This window comes from Pleurodeles waltl, chromosome 5, assembly GCF_031143425.1.
Source record: "Pleurodeles waltl isolate 20211129_DDA chromosome 5, aPleWal1.hap1.20221129, whole genome shotgun sequence".
Taxonomy (NCBI): domain Eukaryota; kingdom Metazoa; phylum Chordata; class Amphibia; order Caudata; family Salamandridae; genus Pleurodeles; species Pleurodeles waltl.
In genome coordinates this window covers 1,485,387,906-1,485,411,153 of record NC_090444.1, presented here as the reverse complement: position 1 = coordinate 1,485,411,153, position 23,248 = coordinate 1,485,387,906, and the positions used below count along the sequence as shown (strand labels likewise).

General features: G+C 45.3%; 1 protein-coding gene across 3 annotated transcripts in view; it reads right to left on the bottom strand.

Annotated features, from left to right (window-relative positions):
* RAB23 (RAB23, member RAS oncogene family) overlaps positions 1 to 23,248 on the bottom strand; it is a 194,602-nt gene that overhangs the window by 79,234 nt on the left and 92,120 nt on the right. For all 3 annotated transcript variants that reach the window (XM_069235761.1, XM_069235763.1, XM_069235762.1), the window contains exon 4: positions 9,337 to 9,493. In XM_069235761.1, the coding sequence (XP_069091862.1) occupies positions 9,337 to 9,493 (157 nt within the window). The remainder of the gene's footprint in view (positions 1 to 9,336; positions 9,494 to 23,248) is intronic.

Here is a 23,248-nt window from a genome sequence, read left to right as displayed (position 1 = left end):
AAAGAACAGGTGTTCTGCTCAGTCAGAAACTGAAGGCACAATAAAGATGTCTTTAGATCTTGCTCTTATCTTTTGACATTTGCTCTGTTTTCAGAGACAGAGGTCAAAAGTCAGTTTGTCTTCTTACAATTAATTTTCCTTCTGACTGCAGAGTTCCAGGATTTTGTAAGGTGAACTTTCTGACCTGCTGTACTAAAAAGAGTAAAATGAAAGGGTGTAGAGTGTCAGTTATTTAAATGTTGTGTGTTGAGAAAAACTTAAGTCAGTGGTACAAACATTTCAAAATATATTTCAGTAGTTGTGAAAAACATTTTTTTGTACTTCTGTGTGATGAATAAACTATTTTAATAGGATGAAAACAAATCAGAAGGATAAATGTATTTTGAAACCCAATTTTCACAGATTGTTAAAACACTATATAGTCTTGTCGGTAAAGCTTCAAATTAGTGGCTAAGTTTTTGGACATTTCTTGGAAATGTACTGTCTGTAAATGACAGTGTGCTACTACATCATGCTTGACTAATATATTTATCAAAAGTGAATGTTCGTTACGTTCTGCCTAGAAAGCAGTTTATGGTCCCTTTACTGAAGCGCCGGAATTGCTCGCAAGCTTGTCTAGCACTCATATAACTGCAGAAGCTCACTTAATGAACATGTCTTGTTTGCTGTTTTAGGTTTTTTACAAATTGTTTTAAGATCCAGGCAATCTTTACCCGATTGATTTACTCATATTGCTGCTCGATTAATTACATTTTTACACTTTATTTATTTTATTTGTTTTCTACTTGTAATATTGTATGGTTGTGTTTTTAATGTTCTTTTATGGTTATTGAGTATTATAACAGAATAAATATGTTATGATGATGATGATGATGATTTTCCATTAAGTCCAAAACAAGATCCGTTTTACTGCTTACATTAACAGGGTTGCTTACTAATAAACAAAGGGCAAATAATGTTATTTGACCACATAAACCAAATTGTTTCTCTTTTATAGATGGTTGAATATTTGCCCTGGTTTTTCATACTTCTTTGATTACAAAATCTGACAATTTAACAAATCATTAACTTTCCACCTAGATAATACTAGTTTATTAAAGACATGCCGGTCATTGATTTTTAAGCATTCTAAACATGTTGTGGTGTTAAAATGTGGGATGGAAATTTTTTGAAAAATTGATCTTTCTATTGAAAAACCATGGCAAAACGTACTTGGTATCGTACAATTTTGGGGTGGTTTGGCTAATTTTAAAATATCACCAACTCTGCTCTTGTTAAAAAATAAAACATCAACTCATTATCAAAGGGTTTATATGCAAAATGCATCTTTTGGTATACAGAGCACAAATGTTGCAGAAAGATAATACATTTTAATATTACAAAGTGCTAAGCTTCCTTTTATGACTGATCAGATTACCCATCAGTAAGTAACACAACAGGTCACCATGAGAATGAGCCCCATGGCGCATTGGTTTGATTATGCCCCCAGAGTACGTCAGATATTTAAGATGTTAATCCAGATATTATACTTCCCCTACAATGTTTTATTGTCTCACAGTTGTTACAGAATGTGTGTTTTAATATCTGAATCTATTAGTGGTGTTACAAACTGGAATGATTAAAAGTAACTATAAATAATGAAAATGTCACTTACCCAGTGTACATCTGTTCGTGGCATCAGTCGCAGTAGATTCGCATGTTTTGCAATAGCTCGCCATCTGGTGTTGGGCCGGAGTGTTACAAGTTGTTTTTCTTCGAAGAAGTCTTTCGAGTCACGGGACCGAGTGACTCCTCCTTTTGTCTCCATTGCGCATGGGCGTCGACTCCATCTTCGATTGTTTTTCCCCGCAGAGGGTGAGGTAGGAGTTGAATTGTAGTAATAGTGCCCATGCAATGGAGTGACTAAGTATGCACCTATTTAAGGTTGAGATGATACATATATAAATAATTGAAGGTAACTTCCAAACTGCTACAGGCTCCCGGGGAGGCGGGTGGGCACATGCGAATCTACTGCGACTGATGCCACGAACAGATGTACACTGGGTAAGTGACATTTTCAGTTCGATGGCATCTGTCGCTGTAGATACGCATGTTTTGCATAGACTAGTAAGCAGTTATCTCCCCAAAAGCGGTGGATCAGCCTGTAGGAGTGGAAGTAGTCTGAAATAATGTTCTTAATACGGCTTGACCTACTGTGGCTTGTTGTGCGGATAACACGTCTACACAGTAGTGCTTGGTGAATGTGTGAGGCGTAGACCATGTGGCTGCCTTACATATTTCTTGCATTGGGACGTTTCCTAGAAAGGCCATGGTAGCACCTTTCTTTCTGGTTGAGTGTGCCCTTGGTGTAATGGGCAGCTGTCGTTTAGCTTTAAGGTAGCAGATTTGGATGCATTTAACTATCCATCTGGCTATACCTTGTTTTGATACTGGGTTTCCTGCATGAGGTTATTGAAATGCAATAAATAGTTGTTTAGTCTTTCTGATGTTTTTTGTTCTGTCAATGTAATACATCAATGCTCTTTTGACATCTAATGTATGTAGTGCCCTTTCAGCTACGGTATCTGGCTGTGGAAAGAACACTGGAAGTTCCACTGTTTGATTTAGATGGAACGGTGAAATAACCTTTGGCAAAAATTTAGGATTGGTCCTTAGGACGACCTTATTCTTGTGTAGTTGTATAAAAGGTTCCTGTATTGTAAACGCCTGAATCTCGCTTACTCTTCTTAGGGAAGTAATGGCGATGAGAAATGCCACCTTCCAGGTTAGGAACTGTATGTCGCAGGAGTGCATGGGTTCAAAAGGTGGACCCATAAGTCTAGTTAGGACAACATTTAGGTTCCGTGAAGGAACAGGTGGTGTTCTTGGTGGTATAATTCTCCTAAGGCCCTCCATGAATGCTTTAATGACTGGTATCTTATATAGGGAAGTTGAATAGGTAGTCTGCAGGTATGCAGATATTGCTGCAAGGTGTATTTTAATGGAAGAGAAAGCCAGGTTAGATTTTTGTAAGTGAAGCAAGTAACCCACTACATGTTCTGGAGTTGTGTGTAATGGTTGTATTCGATTAATATGGCAGTAGCAAACAAACCTCTTCCATTTACTTGCATAGCAGTGCCTGGTGGATGGCCTTCTGGCTTGTTTTATGACTTCCATACATTCTTGGGTAAGTTGTAAGTGCCCGAATTCTAGGATTTCAGGAGCCAGATTGCTAGATTTAGCGATGCTAGATCCGGGTGTCTGATCTTTTGGTTGTGCTGTGTCAACAGATCTGGCCTGTTGGGCAATTTGATGCAGGGTACTACTGATAGGTCTAGCAGCGTTGTGTACCAGGGTTGCCTTGCCCAAGTTGGTGCTATTAATATGAGTTTGAGTTTGTTTTGACTGAGTTTGTTTACCAGGTAAGGAAGGAGAGGGAGAGGAGGAAAAGCGTAAGCAAATATCCCTGACCAGTTCATCCATAGGGCATTGCCTTGGGATTGTTTGTGTGGGTATCTGGATGCGAAGTTTTGGCATTTTGCGTTCTCCCTTGTCGCAAACAAGTCTATCTGAGGTGTTCCCCAGAGTTTGAAATAAGTGTTCAGAATTTGGGGGTGAATTTCCCATTCGTGGACCTGTTGGTGATCTCGAGAGAGATTGTCTGCGAGTTGATTTTGGATCCCTGGTATAAATTGTGCTATTAGGCGAATTTGGTTGTGAATTGCCCAACGCCAAATCTTTTGTGCTAGCAGGCTTAACTGCGTGGAGTGCGTCCCCCCCTGCTTGTTTAGATAATACATTGTTGTCATGTTGTCTGTTTTGACGAGAATGTATTTGTGAACTATTATTGGTTGGAAAGCTTTTAGTGCTTGAAAAACTGCTAGAAGTTCTAGGTGATTTATATGCAGTTTTGTTTGATGTACGTTCCATTGTCCTTGTATGCTGTGTTGATCGAGGTGTGCTCCCCACCCTGTCATGGAAGCATCTGTTGTTATTACGTATTGTGGCACTGGGTCTTGGAAAGGCCGCCCTTTGTTTAAATTTATGTTGTTCCACCACAGAAGCGAGAGGTAAGTTTGGCGGTCTATTAACACCAGATCTAGAAGGTGACCCTGTGCTTGTGACCATTGTGATGCTAGGCACTGTTGTAAGGGCCTCATGTGCAGTCTTGCGTTTGGGACAATGGCTATGCATGAAGACATCATGCCTAGGAGTTGTAGTACCATCTTTGCGTGTTTCCTTTGTGTTGGATACATGAGTTGTATGATGGTGTTGAAAGTTTGAATTCTTTGTGGACTTGGAGTGGCTACCCCTTTTGATGTGTCTATTATGGCTCCCAGGTATTGTTGTACCTTGCGCGGCAGAATTTTGGATTTTGTGAAATTGACGGTGAACCCTAGTTTGAAAAGGGTTTGTATGATATGATTTGTGTGATTTGAGCACTGTATTAACGAATGAGCCTTGATTAGCCAGTCGTCTAGATATGGGAACACATGTATTTGCTGCCTTCTTATGTGTGCAGCGACTACCGCTAGACATTTGGTAAAGACTCTTGGTGCGGTTGTTCATCCGAAAGGCAATACCTTGAATTGGTAATGTATTCCCTTGAATACAAACCTTAGGTATTTCCTGTGCGATGGGTGTATTGGTATATGGAAATAAGCATCCTTGAGGTGTAAAGTTGCCATGTAGTCGTGTAGTTTTAGCAATGGCAATACTTCTTGTAGTGTGACCATGTGAAAGTGGTCTGATTTGATGAAAGTGTTCACTACTCTGAGGTCTAGGATTGGTCTCAGCGTTTTGTCCTTCTTTGGTATCAGAAAGTACAGTGAGTAAACTCCTGTGTTTATTTGTGTGTTTGGCACTAATTCGATTGCATTCTTTTGCAATAGTGCCTGCACTTCTATCTCCAGGAGATTGGAATGGTGTGTTGTCAAATTTTGTGCTTTTGGTGGTATGTTTGGAGGGAATTGTAGAAATTCTATGCAATAACCATGTTGGATAATTGCTAGAACCCAAGTGTCTGTAGTGATTTCCTCCCATGCTTTGTAATAATGACTTATTCTTCCCCCCACTGGTGTTGTGTGGAGGGGGTGAGTGACATGTGAGTCACTGTTTAGTAGTAGGGGTTTTGGGGCTGTGAAATCTTCCTCTATTTCTAGGGAATTGCCCTCCTCTATATTGTCCCCGAAAACCTCCTCTATACTGTCCCTGGTAACTGGACGGTGTTGCTTGTGAGGTGCTGGCTTGTGTGCTCTGACCCCGAAACCCCCCTCGAAAGGGCGTTTTACGGAATGTGCTGTAATTCCCTCTGCTCTGCGGGGAGTAGAGTGCGCCCATGGCTTTGGCAGTGTCCGTATCTTTTTTGAGTTTCTCAATCGCTGTGTCCACTTCTGGACCGAAAAGTTCTTTTTCATTAAAAGGCATATTGAGAACTGCTTGTTGAATCTCTGGTTTAAATCCAGACGTTCGGAGCCATGCATGCCTTCTGATAGTTACAGATGTATTAATTGTTCGTGCAGCTGTATCTGCAGCGTCCATGGAGGAGCGGATCTGGTTGTTGGAAATGGTCTGTCCCTCCTCAACCACTTGTTTTGCCCTATTTTGTAAGTCCTTGGGCAGATGTTCAATGAGATGTTGCATCTCGTCCCAGTGGGCTCTGTCATAGCGCGCAAGTAGTGCCTGGAAGTTCGCGATGCGCCACTGGTTTGCAGCTTGTGCTGCGACTCTTTTACCAGCTGCATCGAACTTGCGGCTTTCTTTATCTGGGGGTGGTGCATCTCCAGATGTGTGAGAGTTGGCCCTTTTCCTAGCTGCTCCTACAACGACAGAGTCTGGTGGCAGCTGTGTAGTGATGAAAACCGGGTCTGTAGGAGGCGCCTTATACTTCTTTTCCACCCTTGGTGTGATTGCCCTACTTTTGACCGGCTCCTTAAAGATTTCTTTCGCGTGCCGGAGCATACCAGGGAGCATAGGCAGGCTTTGGTATGAGCTGTGGGTGGAGGAGAGTGTGTTGAATAAAAAATCATCCTCAACCTGTTCTGAGTGGAGGCTTACGTTGTGAAATTGTGCTGCTCTAGCCACCACTTGAGAATACGCGGTGCTGTCTTCTGGTGGAGATGGCTTTGTAGGGTATGCCTCCGGACTGTTATCTGACACTGGGGCGTCGTATAGGTCCCATGCGTCTTGATCTTGGTCACCCTGGCTTATGGTGGTGTGAGCTGGGGAGTGTGATGGAGTTCGTGCTGGTGAGACGTTAATCACTGGCGGAGGAGAGGGTGGTGGGGTAACTCTTTTCACCACTTTTGGTTGTGGTGTCTGTTCAGTTTGGAACTCCAACCTTCTCTTTCTTCTAATGGGGGGAAGGGTGCTTATTTTTCCTGTCCCCTGCTGTATGAAGATACGCTTTTGCGTATGGTCCACATCAGTTGCTTGTAGCTCTACCTCAAACCTATGCTTTTGCATTTGGGAGGTTAGCGAGTGCTCTTCTGTATAAGAGCCTGAAGCTGGGTCGCTTGCAGTTTGTTTCGGCACCGAAACCCTGTCTGCGTGTTTTTTCGGCTCCGAGGTGACTTTTTTCTTTTTCGGGGCCGAAACCTCTCGGCGTCGATCTTCTTCGGTGCCGCTGTCTCGGCGTCGAGCCGTGTCCACCCCGGCATCTCGGTGTCGAGGCTTGTCTCCAGCACTTTCTCAGTCCCGAGAAGGCTGCGTGCCGGTGTCTCGACCGGAGTCGGACGATCTCGGCACTGTTTGGGCCTTTTTCGGTGCCGATGGTCGGTCACCGAATTTATGGGTGGAGCCATGGCCTGATGGCAGTGGCGTCCCCTGGGCCTTGTAAATCTTTCTCTGTGTGGTTTTCGACGTCTTACTCACGGTTTGTGTATCGTCGAATCCTTCGGAGTCCGATTCTTGGTTCGAGAAGGTACCTTCCTCTTCCTGCTCCTCGAACTCTCGGTGGGCTGTCGGCGCGGACGCCATCTGAAGTCTTCTGGCTCGACGGTCTCGGAGTGTCTTTCGGGACCGGAACGCACGACAGGCCTCACAGGTGTCTTCACTGTGCTCAGGTGACAGGCACAGGTTACAGACCAAGTGTTGGTCTGTATAGGGGTATTTATTGTGGCATTTGGGGCAGAAACGGAACGGGGTCCGTTCCATCGGCGTTCTTCAGCACGCGGTCGGGCCGACCAGGCCCCGACGGGGGATCGAAAAAACTACCCCGAAGGGCACCGGAGCTCTTCGACCTTGGATGCGGTGTTGAATCTAACTACGCCTATCCCGAACGCAACAATACCGACGAAAATCTTCCGAAATTAGCTATCTTTCCGTTTTGAAACTCGGAGCGACAGGAACACGTCCGAACCCGATGGCGGAAAAAAAACAATCGAAGATGGAGTCGACGCCCATGCGCAATGGAGACAAAAGGAGGAGTCACTCGGTCCCGTGACTCGAAAGACTTCTTCGAAGAAAAACAACTTGTAACACTCCGGCCCAACACCAGATGGCGAGCTATTGCAAAAAATGCGTATCTACAGCGACAGATGCCATCGAACATATAGTTATTCAGCCTTTCTGGACTGTTGATGTATGTAAGACCTACTTTTACAAATTCTTTAAAATATACACAGAGTAGGGCTTCAGTGCTGCCCAGAGAAGTACTTCTCATTCATCTCATGCTACTGTGCGTTTGGTGGCTCAGTCCGCCTCCTTTGGATTACTTGCATTTCAATGAATGAGAAACTATTTTAAATGGCATAAGTACACTGAATCATGACACATTTACATCTTTAGCACATCAATACAGAAAGCAACCTTGTTTAATTTGGGTTTTTGCCTGTATGAGGTTTTTAAAGAATATTTTCTTCAATATTCAAAATGCAAGGCAACCCTACTGCCTTTGCCTATGCTTCTCTTACTTGACAGGGGTTTCCGCCGAGCTCCTCTCCCTTCTTCTCCTCCTTTTTTCAGGAGGAGCTTGCGTCCCCCTTCCATTCCCTTTGCTCTATGCCTCCTCCTCTCTCACCAAAAAAAAGAGGTTCCGGAGAAGGTGGTATGAAATAACAGATGAGGTGAATGCAATATGAAGCAGTAGTATATAAAGGAAGACATTAAAAGGTTGCCAACAAGGAGAAATGTAAAGAGGTTTGCTTAGCCAGTTAGGATGCATCGGGCAGGCAGCTGCTGCCATTCTAGATATGAATGGATACCAATGCACCTATCTTTGACAAACCAGTAGCACCACCCCTGCGTACTTCAATTGCATTTTCAAGTACCACCTTTCATGCTCTCCTCACAAGACCAGTGAGCTGGCAGACTAACTAAATCCATATCCATTCCACCAGCCTCAAGAGTGGTCATCCAGAACAAGCAAATAAGGTGAGAAAATCAAATAGGGGAACTTCGAAAAAATAACATCAACTAATTTTAAATAACAAATTGAGGCTAAAGCAGAAAATAACAGTGTGAAAACATTGAACGTACAGAAATGGGCAGCACTGCATACTAAAAATAGCTGAGCAATTGTATGCAGGCTGCCACCTTTACTCAAGGGTGATAAAGTGCCGCAAATTAAAGAAAGAATGAAATGCTTTTATAAATTAGCAAAGCAAAGTAACATGGGATAAGTATAAAGGTGGATGGGGGAGGCACGAGACCGGTTTGATGAGATTTGTTAATATTGTGGCATTTCTTTCCCTGATGATTAAGATTCTACAGAAGCACAAAATGCATTGTCAGATTCTTTCTCAAGATATTTCAAAACATTCTGTTAATTTATATATTTCAGATAAATAAGCAAGATCTCATGTTAACAGGTTTATGCCCTGCCTTTTTTGCAAACCTACAAAAAGGTTTGGGGTCAGTCCATAGGGATGTTAACACCAGATACAGGAGTCTGATAAAACAGGGTATCTAAAGACGGCTAGAGATCCACATATGTTCTGAAAATAAACCCTTTTGCAGACTGCTTCCCATCACAATTCTAGTTAATTTTCAACATGATTTGTTATGGCAGCTCCATGATGTCAACTGCAGCTTCCCCACCAAATGTCATTAAGCATGTTTGACACGGCCTCTTATCATTCACTGAGTTAAATACCATTTCTAACAATGGATCTTATTTGAAATACTTGAAGTGGAAACATTACACTAATTTATATCATTTATCTATAGTAATGGATATAGATCTAGTCCTGGAACAAAAGCATCATCACACTGAGCATTAGAATCATACAGTACACACATCTGTTTCTAAAGATTACAAACATTCATAAAATATCAATATAACCGTTATTGAATTTGACTTTGGTTAGCAAAGATGATAGGCTCTTGAAGTCTAGGGGCGCAATAGTAAAATCTTACTTCTTAATAACTGATTCGTCAAGGAGGTCAATTTTATTTTGTACTAGTACTGTGGGAATATCACCAACTTCAGCTACTACTTTCTCTCGCCAGCTAGGGATTGCTTCAAAAGACTCCCGGTCGGTTGTGGAAAATGCAAGGACACAAGCCTGGGCTCCTAGAAATATCAAAGAACAAACAAGCACAGTCAAGTAGAAGAAATGGCAGCATACATTATTATATAATCTTACCAATACCACATGGCCAGAAATATTAAGTTTTAGAGGCGGTTGTTGACAAGCTAGTGCCACTTATGCTATACACTTGGGAAGAAACCCTTCTCAGTAAACTGTAAATAGGATTCAGTTAACTTCATGGTGTATCAGTTGCTCCTTGTGCCCCAGCCCCATTGTCTACCTGTAAATAACGGTGCCATAAAGTGATGGGCCTTTGGTTAGCTTGAATATCTGGTTTCACAACTGTAACCAGATGTTCAAGCTAACCAAAAGCAAGTAAGGATACACATCTCTTACTCTTCGAAAGACCCCTTCTTCCACTCACATATGTATGTGCACCCTTTTGAAAGGAGTTGGAGGTCCAAGAATCAGACCTGGTGAAGGAACACTGGAACCACTGAACAGAAATGCATATGGGGCTATCCCTGATTTTCCAGAGGACCCTGGAAATCAGGGAGGCTGGAGGAACGGCATATAACAAACTTCCCCTACAAATTGAATATATGGGTGTTCCCTAGTTCCTCTACTCAACAATAACAAACTGCTTGCACTTTGATTTCTGGTGGAACGTGAAGGCGCTGATGGATAGAAGCCAAAATTTAAAGTACAAAGGAGCTCCCAATCATGTTAAGAGTAGAGGAACAAACTCAGAGACCCCTACATCAGATTATCAAGCCTCCCACAATGCAGTGCTTAATAGGAACATGGCCTCGTCGATGACCCACTCTCACCTTTATATTAATAGTAGACAACTAGTGCCCTCATGCATTTGAATGTGCATCTGTGGAGACTGTCACCACTCCGCTCTAACCCACCTGAAGGAAGGTTAATAAGGACAGAAAAAACATTTTCTGGTCCAGTATGTTCATATGGAGTGCCAATTCTGATACCCCAAGGAACTGATGAACTGATCCCTGCAGTGAGAGCTACTACACCTCCCTCCCCATCATATGCATCTGGATGAGTCAGTGATTACTGTGGGTTTACACCCAAAGAAAGGAACCTTTCACATAGATGGGAGCCTACACCCACAATCTCACGATTGGCACGAGAAATTGGAGGACTGGTGCACGCTTGGACTAGCTGCACAGGTTTTGACTTCCCAAGTGACACTTCAAGGAGCAGAAGTAGATCACCTCTGTCGTCTCAGAGGTTAACAGTGCCACAAAGCTGTCAATACTGATTTCCAGGAGATATTCATGGTCTAACTGATGGTCAATAGTCGATTGGGCAGCAGAAGATGTGAGAAAGGACAGAGTGCTGGATCCTATTGAAAGGCATGAGGAATCCTTTTTTGGCAGGTCACTGAGAATCCAAGACTGAATAACCAAGATAGAGATTGGACATTTGGGGTATATGCAGTCAACGATGCTCTATGTATGCAATAGTTCATTAACAGTTTACTCTTTGCAGCCATATAAAAACAGCCTTTGGTGCCTGAATCTTGGTGAAGGTACGGTTACATGAATGTCACTTTATCATATGATGTAGTGGTGGTTTCCCATCTTAAAGTTAAGGTACTTCCTGAATTCCAGCCGAACTGCTTGATACATGGAAATTAGGGCCCAAGGTACTAAGGGACAGGTTGCAAATAGTGAGTGCACATTGTGCACCCACTTTTTGCAACCAGTCTCTAGTACTGTGATGCAGCCTATGTATGAACAGATCACATCACAAAAGTCCCAATCGCAGATGCTGCAGAACAGCTTACCCAATGAGTATTAATCAGGCATGTTTTTTGCAACTCTCTGACACTGGATATAACATCAGGATAATGACCTGCAAGGAACAGCAGACAACCATCCCTGAGTACACAATCCACAAGGGGAAACTTTTTTGTTTTGTTTGTTTCAAAGCATCCCATGTGGTGCTACATTTGCAAAGACATTCTCTTCAAGCCACCCAGCACGATTCTTACAGGGAAAGATGTCCAATGTGGAATTTAAGAACCTGGGGTATTAGTTGAGGGGGGTAGGTGCCAACCTCAAGTAAGACCCACAGTTCTTGTTAGGGTGAGTCACTAAAGTCACTAAATTAACCAGAGCTCAACTCACTGGTAGCTACCGTAAAGAGGAGGGAGATGGGCTTAAGTTAGAGGCAATGTGTAAGTTATTTATGCAGTACCAAAACAGTAATAATGTAAAACCAAAACAACAAAACTCCCAAACCAATGTAGAAAAAAACCCAAACATTTTAATAAATACAATAAAACAAAAATGACAAAAATCCAAAAAGGGAAACCAGAGATTTCTTTAGGGTTCAAAATAGGGCCACAAAGTGGTAAGAACCAACAGTGGTCATCCAGTTGCACTGAACTAGTACATAGGCGCAAGTTAAGGCCAAAGGCGATGCAGCAAGGGTCTGATACCCAAACCAGGTTAGACCAGGTCAAATGATTTACCTTCAGACTTAGTCTCTCAGATGAAAGTCAAAAAGCTGAAGGGGCTCCACCATGCTGGATAACCGGCACAAGAGATCCTGATGAAGTTGTTGACTTTTGGTGTGAAAGCTCAGAGCAGGAGAAATTTGAATTTCACGCCCAAGGAATGTCCCTTGCCAGCCCAATACATTTGGCATCTTGTCCCAGTGATGAATTGACTGCAACAGTGTGGTTCTATGCAGATGCCCTGACTGTGCTCCAAGACAACACCTTTATGTTGAGTGCTGGCTTTGTTGAGGGTGGAAAGTCTGCCACAGGTGCATAGACACCCTTCTCTTCTGGTGAGGAAGACCGTGTCTTGAGTGTCAGAGCCTCAAACACTCAGGGCCACTGTACGAGTTAATCATGTCTAGCTTTTTTATGAGTTTCGGTAGGGAGATGCTGAGATAGCTCTACCGATGGCCCAGCTAGTTTATCAAGGGTAAAACATGAAAAAGCATCTGGACCGGCATCAGTAGTACTGGATGAGAGGAGGTACTCTTGTGACAAGACTTTGTGCTCCAGGACTTTACACCCTTCTGATGAACAGTCTCCTGCATGAAGCGGGAGCTAGACTCAACAATAGACTAGGAGGGATAATCAGAAGCTGGGCAGGCATTTTCAGGTTGGTACAGAGACAAAGGTCGCTCGCAAGAGGAGGTGAGCTCTGCTCCTTAGTGTGATACCTTGGGGAAACAGAGTAGATCTAACAGTGGGCATCTGAACTTCATGAATCTGTGCTCAACCTCTTAGTGAACCAGGCCCGGAAGATGACACTGGCTCTATACCACAAAGTAATGGAAGCTCAAGACCTTCACACCCAAACTAGGAATGGGATTCACTGCAACAACACAACAGTCTCTGGAGTAAAGGAGGATCTTTGGCTCCTGCGAATTTGACATCCCTTCCCTGGACCTTAAAACAGGATCTGACTGAAGGAATAAAGGGTAAATAACAAGCTATTTTGGAATCCTTAAGGTTAATTGGGCGCCATGAATAGGTAAGTGAGGGTGACACAAGGGAGAGAGAGTTCTTAAAATGGGTGACACTGACCAAAAGCTTGCTCAGCACTGTGCCTGGTTTCAGAACCCTTTCAGTCACATTTGGATTTCTCTTCCAAATTACAAACTATAACAACTCCTGCATGTAGGACTTCATTTGTATTTAAAAAATAAAATGTGAGGTACTAAAAAATTTCCTAATGGCCCACAACTTTCACTGCCCCCACTCATATTTATTAAAAGGCATCGCCCACCGGCATTGACAGCTTCCTGCCAAGACAATGTTGAAGCGAGCAAGCTTGCTTTCCTCAAGAAACTTTCAGTGGGGTTCCTCCCTGACAAAACGCAACAAATGGGATCAAGTAGTGCATTGTGCAACCAAATTTTCAATTAATTTTGCTAAAAAGCCACAGTTTAGAAAGGGAACTCATGAAAAATGTCAGTGGTTTCATGCTCCTGTGTGGGCTATGTGAAGAGGAGCTTTGTGCTACTATGTCAAATAAAACATTAATCATACACTGCAATTTTCTTGTCACAATCCTTCTACTAGTCTACAGCCCGATTATTTTTTGTGGATAATAGACTGGGTAATGAAATTAGAGGGTCTCATTCCTTACATGTTGTTCTTTTAATATAATAACTGCTTTCGGTATTAGTATTCTATTTGATGCCATGTATTCTTTCCATCTGTAAACATAACTATTTTACAAATACCCAGAATCCGAGATCCCCTAACAACATTAACGATTTATTCAGAACTACACATTTACTGCAACACTGTGCCCTGTCAGATTTTTTTTTATAAATTCGATTTTGTGTTGACATGACGAGCATATTAAACTTAAAGGTAACTATATTTTTCTACTCGTTGGATAGGCAGGTCAGGACGATGGTTAGGGATGCTGAATGTATTGTGGCTCCAATTTTTTAAGAAAAGAACAGAAAAGTGTTTGTGTGGTGTGTAAGGATGGAGACAGAAAGACAGTCTTGTTTGCTTTTACAGACTGAAAAGAAGCAGTCATCTTTATAACAATGTTCTTTTGCAGTTCAGTGCCATTAACAATATGTTTCCGAGACACCCTTCATTGCTATTTGGGCAAACCGAACTTCGGGCAAGGAAAATAGCTGTCTGCCACATTGAACTATTTTTAAGCTCACTAATGTGTCACAAAGGTGCTCTAAAATGAAGAATAACTACACATATCCTTAAAGTAATCTCAAACCAAATCAGGGTCAGCAAAAAAATGTTCCATAAACATAGTGCTAATGACAGAAAAGACGGTATCATAATTTAGTTATATGGTAACATAATTTAGTTCTACAATCAAATGCACTTTTTTTTTTAAAACACTGAGGGAGCATACCAATGTGGCATTCTCTATTTTATGTGAAGTGTGAGCTGTTCATCAAGAGTACCCATCGGTTTCCTCCAAAGAGTTAGGTTTGTGACACTTTTATGCCACCAAAGGGCCATTGACACCCCCAACTTTGAAATCAGTATTAAGCTAAAGTTCCTTCCCCCCCCCCCCATATAGTGTGCATTACCAAGTGAGGTATTTTCTTTGGTTGGAGAGTTTTAGTTTTATTCTAAATTCATACCCGATTTCTCTGGGTTGGCCTAGCCGATAAGAGTGTTGCTGTAGATGAATGCTAAGTTTGAGTGAACAAGTGGATGCAGTAAGTCTTTTGAGTCAATTAAAATACAAAATTAAGGGTTGCCAACTTTGGGACATTTTGGTGTGTCCAGGAAGACCATATTAAGCACAGACACTAGCCTCACAGGACTGGGGGCAGTGCTTTCACATAGAGTTAATGGTGAAGAAAAGGTGGTAGCATTCGCATCACATTCACTTAGGGGTGCAGAAGAGAGATACTCAGTGATAGAAAGGGAGGCTCTGGCATGTGCATGGGGGACCAAGCACTTTAAGTTTTAACTCCGGGGCGGGGTGTGGCCAGGAAGCCGAGGATGGCGCACGCTTAAGCTCCTCGCTCCCGAGGGGCCTAAAATCATCTGGATAAATCGTGCCGACCTCAGGGACGTTTGGAACTGCTGAGGCACTGGGGGCACCCTAGGCACCCTACGGGGATCTGAGGAGCCATATCCAGACCCTGCTGCGCGGGCTTGAGCTGTGCCGATGGGTCCCTGAGTTTGCGGCCTATCCGCCTGCCTGGAGCCGGGAGCTGAAGCTGTGCGGCGATCCACTGCGGGCCTGCAGTGATCGGCGGCCTGATCGGAAATGGAGCGGGAGCAGCACCCGGATCGGCGACGCTGCACCTGGGGCAGGTAACGGACCCCTAGCAGAGGCGGAGAGAGGGGTCCGCCCTGCCCCCCTGGAGCTCGTGGGGTACTGGGGGCTTCTGGAGGGGCACCCCGGCGGCCGGAGCTCCTGCAGGAGAGGTGGCGTCCCCCGGGGGCACCAACGGGGGAGCCCGGGAAACGCGCTGGACACAACGCCGGAGAGGGCTAGCGTCAGCCTGGGTCCAGAGCTGATTATCAGACGGCCACAGCGGGCTTGAACGTGCGCCCCCCCCCCCATGTGAGTCGTAGAGGACCGGATACCTCCCGTGGCGAAGTGGCTGAAGAAATAGGTGGAAATAGGTGGCCCCCAAAAGGGGTGAAGGATTGATTGGGACCCAGCCGGGGATTTTAGAGCTTAGGTTGGAATCTCCAACCTATAGGACAAATTGGAAGACATAAAAGGACACCAGAGAGCTGGGAAAAAAGAACGCAAGAATTGCCAATAACTAGCAACAAGGCGAAGCTGGAACGGAGGAGTGCCCTCTGAGTTGCGCAGAGAAAAGCTTAACTCTGGCAGCCCACGACAACAAAGGGGTGGTGTCCCCCTCCTGGTGTGTGGTGCATGGACCCCGTGTAGCTGAACTGTTGAATGGGGGAGCCCACGGCATAGACCGAAGAGCACTGGGGGCCAAATAGCGGAAAGCAGCAGAGCAATAATCCAGGAGCCCCAGTTGAGGCCTAGAGGAGGATATCTACAAACATATACGGAAAGAACTAGTAAGGGGACCAGTCGGTGCCTGAGGACAGAGGACGACCGTATCTTAACAACATAGTGCCTCCCGCCCGTGCGGAACCCACAGCGCGCCTGCCGGGATCCAATGTCAAAGCGGAGGAACGCCGGGTAAATGTGGAGAAGCCGAATAGGAGCATTGTTGAGATCGTAACGGGCCTAGTAGGGAAGACAGTGAGGGGTAGTGCCTTTGTTAGAACAAGCTGAGACCTGCATCAACTCCAGCTGTGAGGCTCTTAGCGCACCCAATGTCCCCCAAGAACCGGCACAAGGCCAGAACGATGGACAGCTCAATAACCTCCAAGCGTAGAGAGGGGGACTTACGGGATTCCCTGCAATCTAATGTACAAGACACCCTAGACAAAATATTGGGGGCCATTGAGGACACGAATACCACGCTGCAGCATGACATCAATCAGATCGCAGTCAAAGTTGGGCTCTTGAGAGCGGACCATCATAAATTGGCGGACAGAGTCAAAAAGACGGACACCACGCTAGCGGAAATAGCGCCAAAGCAAATAGACCTACAGGCCGAGGTGGCATGTCTCACGGGCAGAGTAGCACGCCTAGAGCAAAGGGCAGAGGATGCAGAGGGGAGAAACCGGTGGAATAACGTCCGAGTAGTGGGCCTCCCGGAGGGAGCAGAAGGAACAAACATGGTGGACTTCCTTAAGAATTGGCTGAGCATGGTAGTGGCACCAGGACGCCTAACCCCTTTCTATACATTGGAACGAGCCCACCAAGTCCCATCGAGGCCTTTTGCTCCGGGACGACCTCCCCGAGTGGTGATTGCTAGATTGCTACATTATAGAGACAGAGATATACTTCTGCAAAGAGCAAGAGAGACGGGCACGTTCAGGGTAGCGAATGGTGAGGTGACATTGTTCCAGGACTTCACACTGGAGGTTCAAAACAAACGTAACTCATATATGGCAGTCAAGAGGGCCTTAATAGAGGAAGGGATTCAGTACTCCCTGCTCTACCCGGCCAGACTGAAAGTGATACTTGACGGCAAAACCACATTCCTCCAATCTCCTGAAGAAGCATGGGAGTGGCTGGAGGCCCATGGGACTCGAACGGAGCAAAGAGCGAACGGTGGATCAACTGAAAGCGGATCGAACCAGGGCCCTGAAAGGCGGCGAGAGTGGGGGCGCTCCCGCCTAGCACCATCCCAGAAACAAAAGGAGAAGGGAAGGAAGGCGGCGCTGGAGGCTGCGGCCCGTGTGGCTGGGGAGGTGTCCCGCCTGGAGTGCTCTGGAGGTGAATCGGAAGACACAGTGATGTCATCGGCCAGGGGCTCGACCTGCTCGGAGGTGGCTTCGAGGGTGACCCCGCGGACAGCAGACGACCTATAATAACCAACACTACGAAAGAGCCCTGAGGCAAGGTGAAACGGACGAACATGACGCCCTCCTGAATATGGCCTACCCCCCCAACTGAAATCTCACTTGTTCATTCAGAATGGCGAGAATTGCTGTGAAAAGTTTGAACATGAAGCACTGTTGCTCAATTTTATGGGCTACCTCCTGTTTGAGAGGCACCCTAGGTAGGGGGAGTTGGGGAAAGCAATTTTTGGTTAAGTTGGCACTGTTGGGAACAGGGTTAAAGTATATCAGAGGTGTGATAGAACGCAAGATGGGGTCATCAACTGGGGTAATCTGGGAGGTTACCATTGGACTAAGATACTAATATGGCAGAATAAAACTTACTGACGTGGAACATCAGGGGGATGGGCACACCGGCCAAAAGGCAAAGAATATTATCATACCTAAAGAGGAGAGGCATACAAATTGCAATGCTTCAAGAGACCCACTTAGCAACTGGAGAAGCGGAAAAACTAAGACGTAGATGGAGGGGGCAGGTGTTTGCCACGGAATAGTCCGCTTATGCAAGGGGAGCAATGATATGGGAACGAGCAGGGGTCCCCCTTGAAGTAGATTCATCCAATACAGACCGCGAGGGAAGGTTTGTAATCCTGGAAGGGAGGTTACACAGTACCCCGATAACTCTGAGCAGTATATACGCTCCCAACCAGGATCAGGTCCTATTTATGACACGATTATCGAGTTATCTTACCCGTCAACAGAGGGGGGAGCTTCTGATTGGAGGGGACTTCAATAGCATATTGGACGTAGACTTGGATAGATCCACACCTCCATTGCAGGGGGCAGTGACAAGGAAGATAGCTAGGAAAATTAGAGAGTGGTTGGATTCCTGGGGTCTGGTAGATGTATGGCGAGAACAACATATAAACGACAAAGAATATTCGTTTTACTCCGGCCAACATCGGGTTTACACTAGAATTGATAGAGTGGTATGCACCGCAGCACTAGCACGTGGAATGATTCACTTGGAATATTTAGAACGTACTCTGTCCGATCATAATCCCCTATTACTGACATGGAGGGCGACTGAAGATAGACCCCCTATACCATCTTGGAGACTGGCCCCTGCAGCACTTGAGGACCAGGCGTACAGAGAAGATCTGAGACAGCATGAAGAAGACCATATTAGATCCAACAAGGGATCTGCCTCTTCTCGGTCTATGGAATGGGAAACACTTAAGGGGGTGATGAGGGGCTACTGTCTGGGTCAATCGGTCGGGGTGAGATGTACACTCGAAAGGGAACTGATTAACCTAGAAAAGAAAATACATGAGGGGGAACTGAGACAGAGAAGAAACACAAAAAAGGACGAGGAATACACTCAATCGAAAAGAGATCATTCCCAGACCGAGAAACAACTCGGATGCCGTAATCTGCAAAAATACCTAGCTTCGTTGCAGTCACAGGAGGGCAGATCAGGGAAAATGCTAGCTTGGTTGGTGAGACCTGGGGGGGGGGGGAGGGCAGAGAGCCCATAACGAATGTAACAGACAGGGAGGGAGAACGTAGAATTAGGCCAGGCCCTATAAACGACACATTTAAGGGATATTATTCCCAATTGTATGAGAAGCCCGCAGAGATTAGGCCGGAGGCATTTGATGGCTATTTACAGAAGATCCCACTGAAGACACTAGCGACCGAAGAAAGAGAAAGCCAGGGGGGGACAAGCAACCCTAGAAGAGGTCAGGGAGGCAATAGCACAACTGGCCCCTGGGAAGACCACGGGAACGGACGGCTTCCCTATGGATTTCTATACAAAATATGAGACACAGATTTCCCCCCCTACTGGTGGACATGTACGCGGAAGCATTACAGTGTGGGATGCTTCCGTGCACACTAAGAGAAGCCCTGGTGATCCCACTCCCCAAAACAAAACCTAAAGAGGCATCAGTGACTGACTTCCGCCCCCTGCTTATGCTAAATAGCGATTTTAAGATACTCAGTAAGATTATGGCCAACCGCCTGATCGCCCACATACCCACACTCGTACACGAGGACCAAAACGGGTTTGTCCCGAATCGTAGTACCTCCCTAAACTTGAGACGACTATTTACTATTCTACACATGACCAAGGTATTGCTAGCGGTCGACTTTGAAAAGGCTTTCGACTCAGTCAGGTGGGAACTATTTGAGGGCAGTGATGCTGCGAACGGGAATGGGTGAGAGTTGGGTAAAGTGGGTAGATCTATTGTACGCATCGCCATTGGCAAGGGTAAAGACAGGTAAGACAATATCAGATACCTACCGGATATATAGGGGAACCAGTCAGGGATGCCTCCCTGTCCCCAATATTATTTTCATTGGCCATTGAACCACTGGCGTCCCGGATGCGGAAGGATGGCGTGGGTCTGGGAGTGGACTGGGGACACACTGAGCATATTATATCGCTATCCGCAGATGATGTACTCATTTACCTTAGAGACGGGGAAATATGCGTCCCGTGGGCTCTCAGGATTCTGGAAGATTTCGGGGAGTTCTCTGGTATCCATCTCAATCGAGGCAAAACATATATGTTCCCTATAACTCCGGAATATGAACGCCCAGCGGCTTGTCCGGAGGATATGAACTGGGCCCCAAGAACCTTCGAATATCTGGGGGTTCGGGTGTTCCACGACATGGTGGACCTCCGGGAGGGCAACCTTGGTGGAGCACTCCGCTCATTGCGAGCTTCCGTGGGGTTTTGGCGATCCCTGAAACTACCGATTATAGCCAGAATAGCGTTGTCTAAAATTATCCTGCTCCCCCGCCTCCTTTACTTCTTCGTTAATTTGCCCCTGCAGATCCCTGCGGCGTGGTTCCGCGCGCTGAACGCCTTACTTAGGGAACTGATATGGGACGATGGTCGGAGACGCACTTCGCTCTCAACGTTATGCAGACCAACCCAACTGGGTGATCTGGGTGCCCCAGACTTCGAAGCCCATTATTTGGCATCCCAATTACAATGGGCTGCCGCTTGGTTCGCCGGTAGAGGGCAGTGGGATAGGTGCACCGCCCATGAAGCAATAGACACAAACTGTATCATAGCACGTATGATAAACAGGAAACTCTCCCCTCAGTCAGACAGTTTGAGGACAAGAGTAGCGATGTCGTGCTGGAAGAGATGTGCAAAGAAGTTCGGGGTTGGCTCACCTTACTCGCCGGCAGTACCATTATCGGTCCTTACGCTCGAGTCTAAGGGATGTAACACAGGGATCTCAGGACTGGGTGCATGGAGGAGGGTGGGGGTGGAGACAATTGGTGACTTGTTCCGAGAAGGGGTGCTGAGATCCTTTACTGACCTAATAGATGGGGGGGGGGGTTCCCCTGGGACAGTTCCTACTATTCAGTAATCTGGAACATACCCTGAAAAAACATTGGGACACGATCAACGCAGAGCCCTCTACCCATAAGGTGCTACATCTCCTGCTAACAGCTGGCGAGGAGGCACACTTAATTACTAATCTATATCGGATCCAAATTGAGGACAGTCTGGACCCTTTGCACCAGCTGAGAGAGAGATGGGGAAGGACGTTAGGTAGGGAACTCTCGGACGCAGAGTGGTACAACGCACTAGCCTATCCTCGGAGGGTCTCCCGCAACACACGACTGCGATACATCCAATATATTCACTTACATAGGACGTACCTCACCCCACACCGACTGACACTAATGTATGGCGGAAACCCGAGGACATGCCAGAGATGTGAGGTAGCGGACGCGGACTATGACCATATGGTATGGGACTGTTCGGAGATACAATCAGGCTGGGGGACAGTAATGAATGACCTATCAAGATTGTTTGTGCATACAATGCCCCTGTCCCAGCTGTATGTCTACTGGGCATTGGGAGAGGTCCACTGAGGGGGAAAATGGGAGGACGTTTTCTGGACCTAGCCCTAGTCCTTTACAGGAGATTGATCTCCAAAAGGTGGAAGGCCTCCGGATCTCCCCCCCTGTCTGAATGGAGACGAGATGTGGCGAAATGGTCCAGGGTTGAGTTGCAGGTTCTGAAAAGTGAAGAGACGAAAGGTTTGCGTCAAAACCCAATAGCAACAGAGTGGGAGGACATACAATCGAACTGGGAAGACATGATGAGGGGACCGGGAACAACCAAGGAAGAATCAGCTAGAATAGAGGTCTAAATTGACAAAAGGAAGGGAGGAATATATCACACCAGCTAGAGAGTGTTCTGCTTGTGAACCTGCAGGACTGAGGGCAAAATCAGTTTAGCAACAACAAACGAACTTAACTAAGTGCATCTGGGGTCAGACAATCTGGATGAGGAACGCTGCCCTTTAAACGTGGAATGAAGGTAGTAAAAGTACTGTGTGGTCATACTCACCAGGAGGAACCCTAATACGACGCCCCTCAGCAAACATAATCACTTACCCTATACAGTGGCAACAAAGTTAAAGTTTAGTATTTAATTCTTGTACAGCACGTGTTAAGTCTGTTGTGTAGTCATAAAACAAAATAGTCGTACAACACCCACATAAGAGTAAAAATGACAAACAGAACTGGCACACTTACCTTGAAGCAGCCCGAGCTAGAATCACGTACTAAATGAATAACGAGTAGTTAAACCTTAAAACTGAGAAATCAAGTATGCTGCTAACATTGATAAAAGAAGGCTAAGTATGTACTAAACTATGTCATAACTTGTTTTGTATTTGTAAAACAGCAATTGATTAATAAAAATATATTTTTTTAAAAAAAATAAGTTTTAACTCCAGGGCATACCGTTTGCTGTTCGGTCTAATAACAGAACATTGGTCCATGTATTCTCTTCAGGAAAAGATAATGAACTTACTCGTCGCATCAAGAGGTAGCCAGAAGGACTGAGTGATTTTAGTTTTCAAGTGCAGTGTAGGAAGCTGGCTCTGTATATACTATATCAAAATGAGATATAGAAATTGGACCTAGGTCTACCAGATGTTGATGCAACTTGTCATTTAAGCAGTTACTTAACAGATATTTTTTCATAAATAAATTATACAGCCCATCATAGTCATGCACTCCACTGCCAGTTATCCAACCATCTAGTGTTTTGACTGAGTAGTCAACGAAATCAACCCAGGACTGGCTCGAGGTTTTGTGAGCCCCCTGAACATAATTCTGTACTCCTCAGTTGATAATCCAAAGCCCTCAATCAAGGTAGCCTTCATGAGGTCATAGGATTCTGCATCCTTACCAGAATGTGGGGAGTCTACCCCTACACTTACCAGTGAACACTTCACAAAGGAGAGCTCCCAAGTGAGATCTGTTTAACTTTCTGGTTGCACAAGCCCTTTCAAAAGCTGTGAACCATTTGGTGATATCATCACCTTCTTCATATTTTGAGACCATCCCTTTGGGGATTTTTAGGATGTCAGTATTTTCTCTGGCCCCATTTATTTGGTACCACCATGTATGGGTGCTAAACCCATTTCTGTTCTCTCCCTTTCTATAGCTAGGAGCTGTTTTTCCAAAGCCATCGTTGCTAAAAGGATGTCCTCCTCATTGAGGCTGCCCTCAATGTTCACAGAGGAACTGGACTCACCTGTACAAGAAACAGTCTCTGAGTCTCAATTGTGGAGCCAGGGGTCTTGGAACCCTGGTATCCCTAGTTAGGTTGGGAGGGGGGAGTTCTACCTTGTGATACCAAACTTCTGCCCCATCTGAGGGGAGGTCTTCCCCTTCAGTAGGGTGGTCCCTGGTGTACTCTGCCAAGAGCTCCTGGAGCTTGACCTCGGCAGGGTTGGAACCAGTTTTAATATTTCTTAGCTTACAGAGAGACTTTAGCTCTGTCATCCCTAGATGAAGGTAAGGGGTGAGAATGAGTTCCATCACCATATCCTCTGAGCCACTCATTATGTCTCTACAAGTTGGGATTATTTTTTGAGAA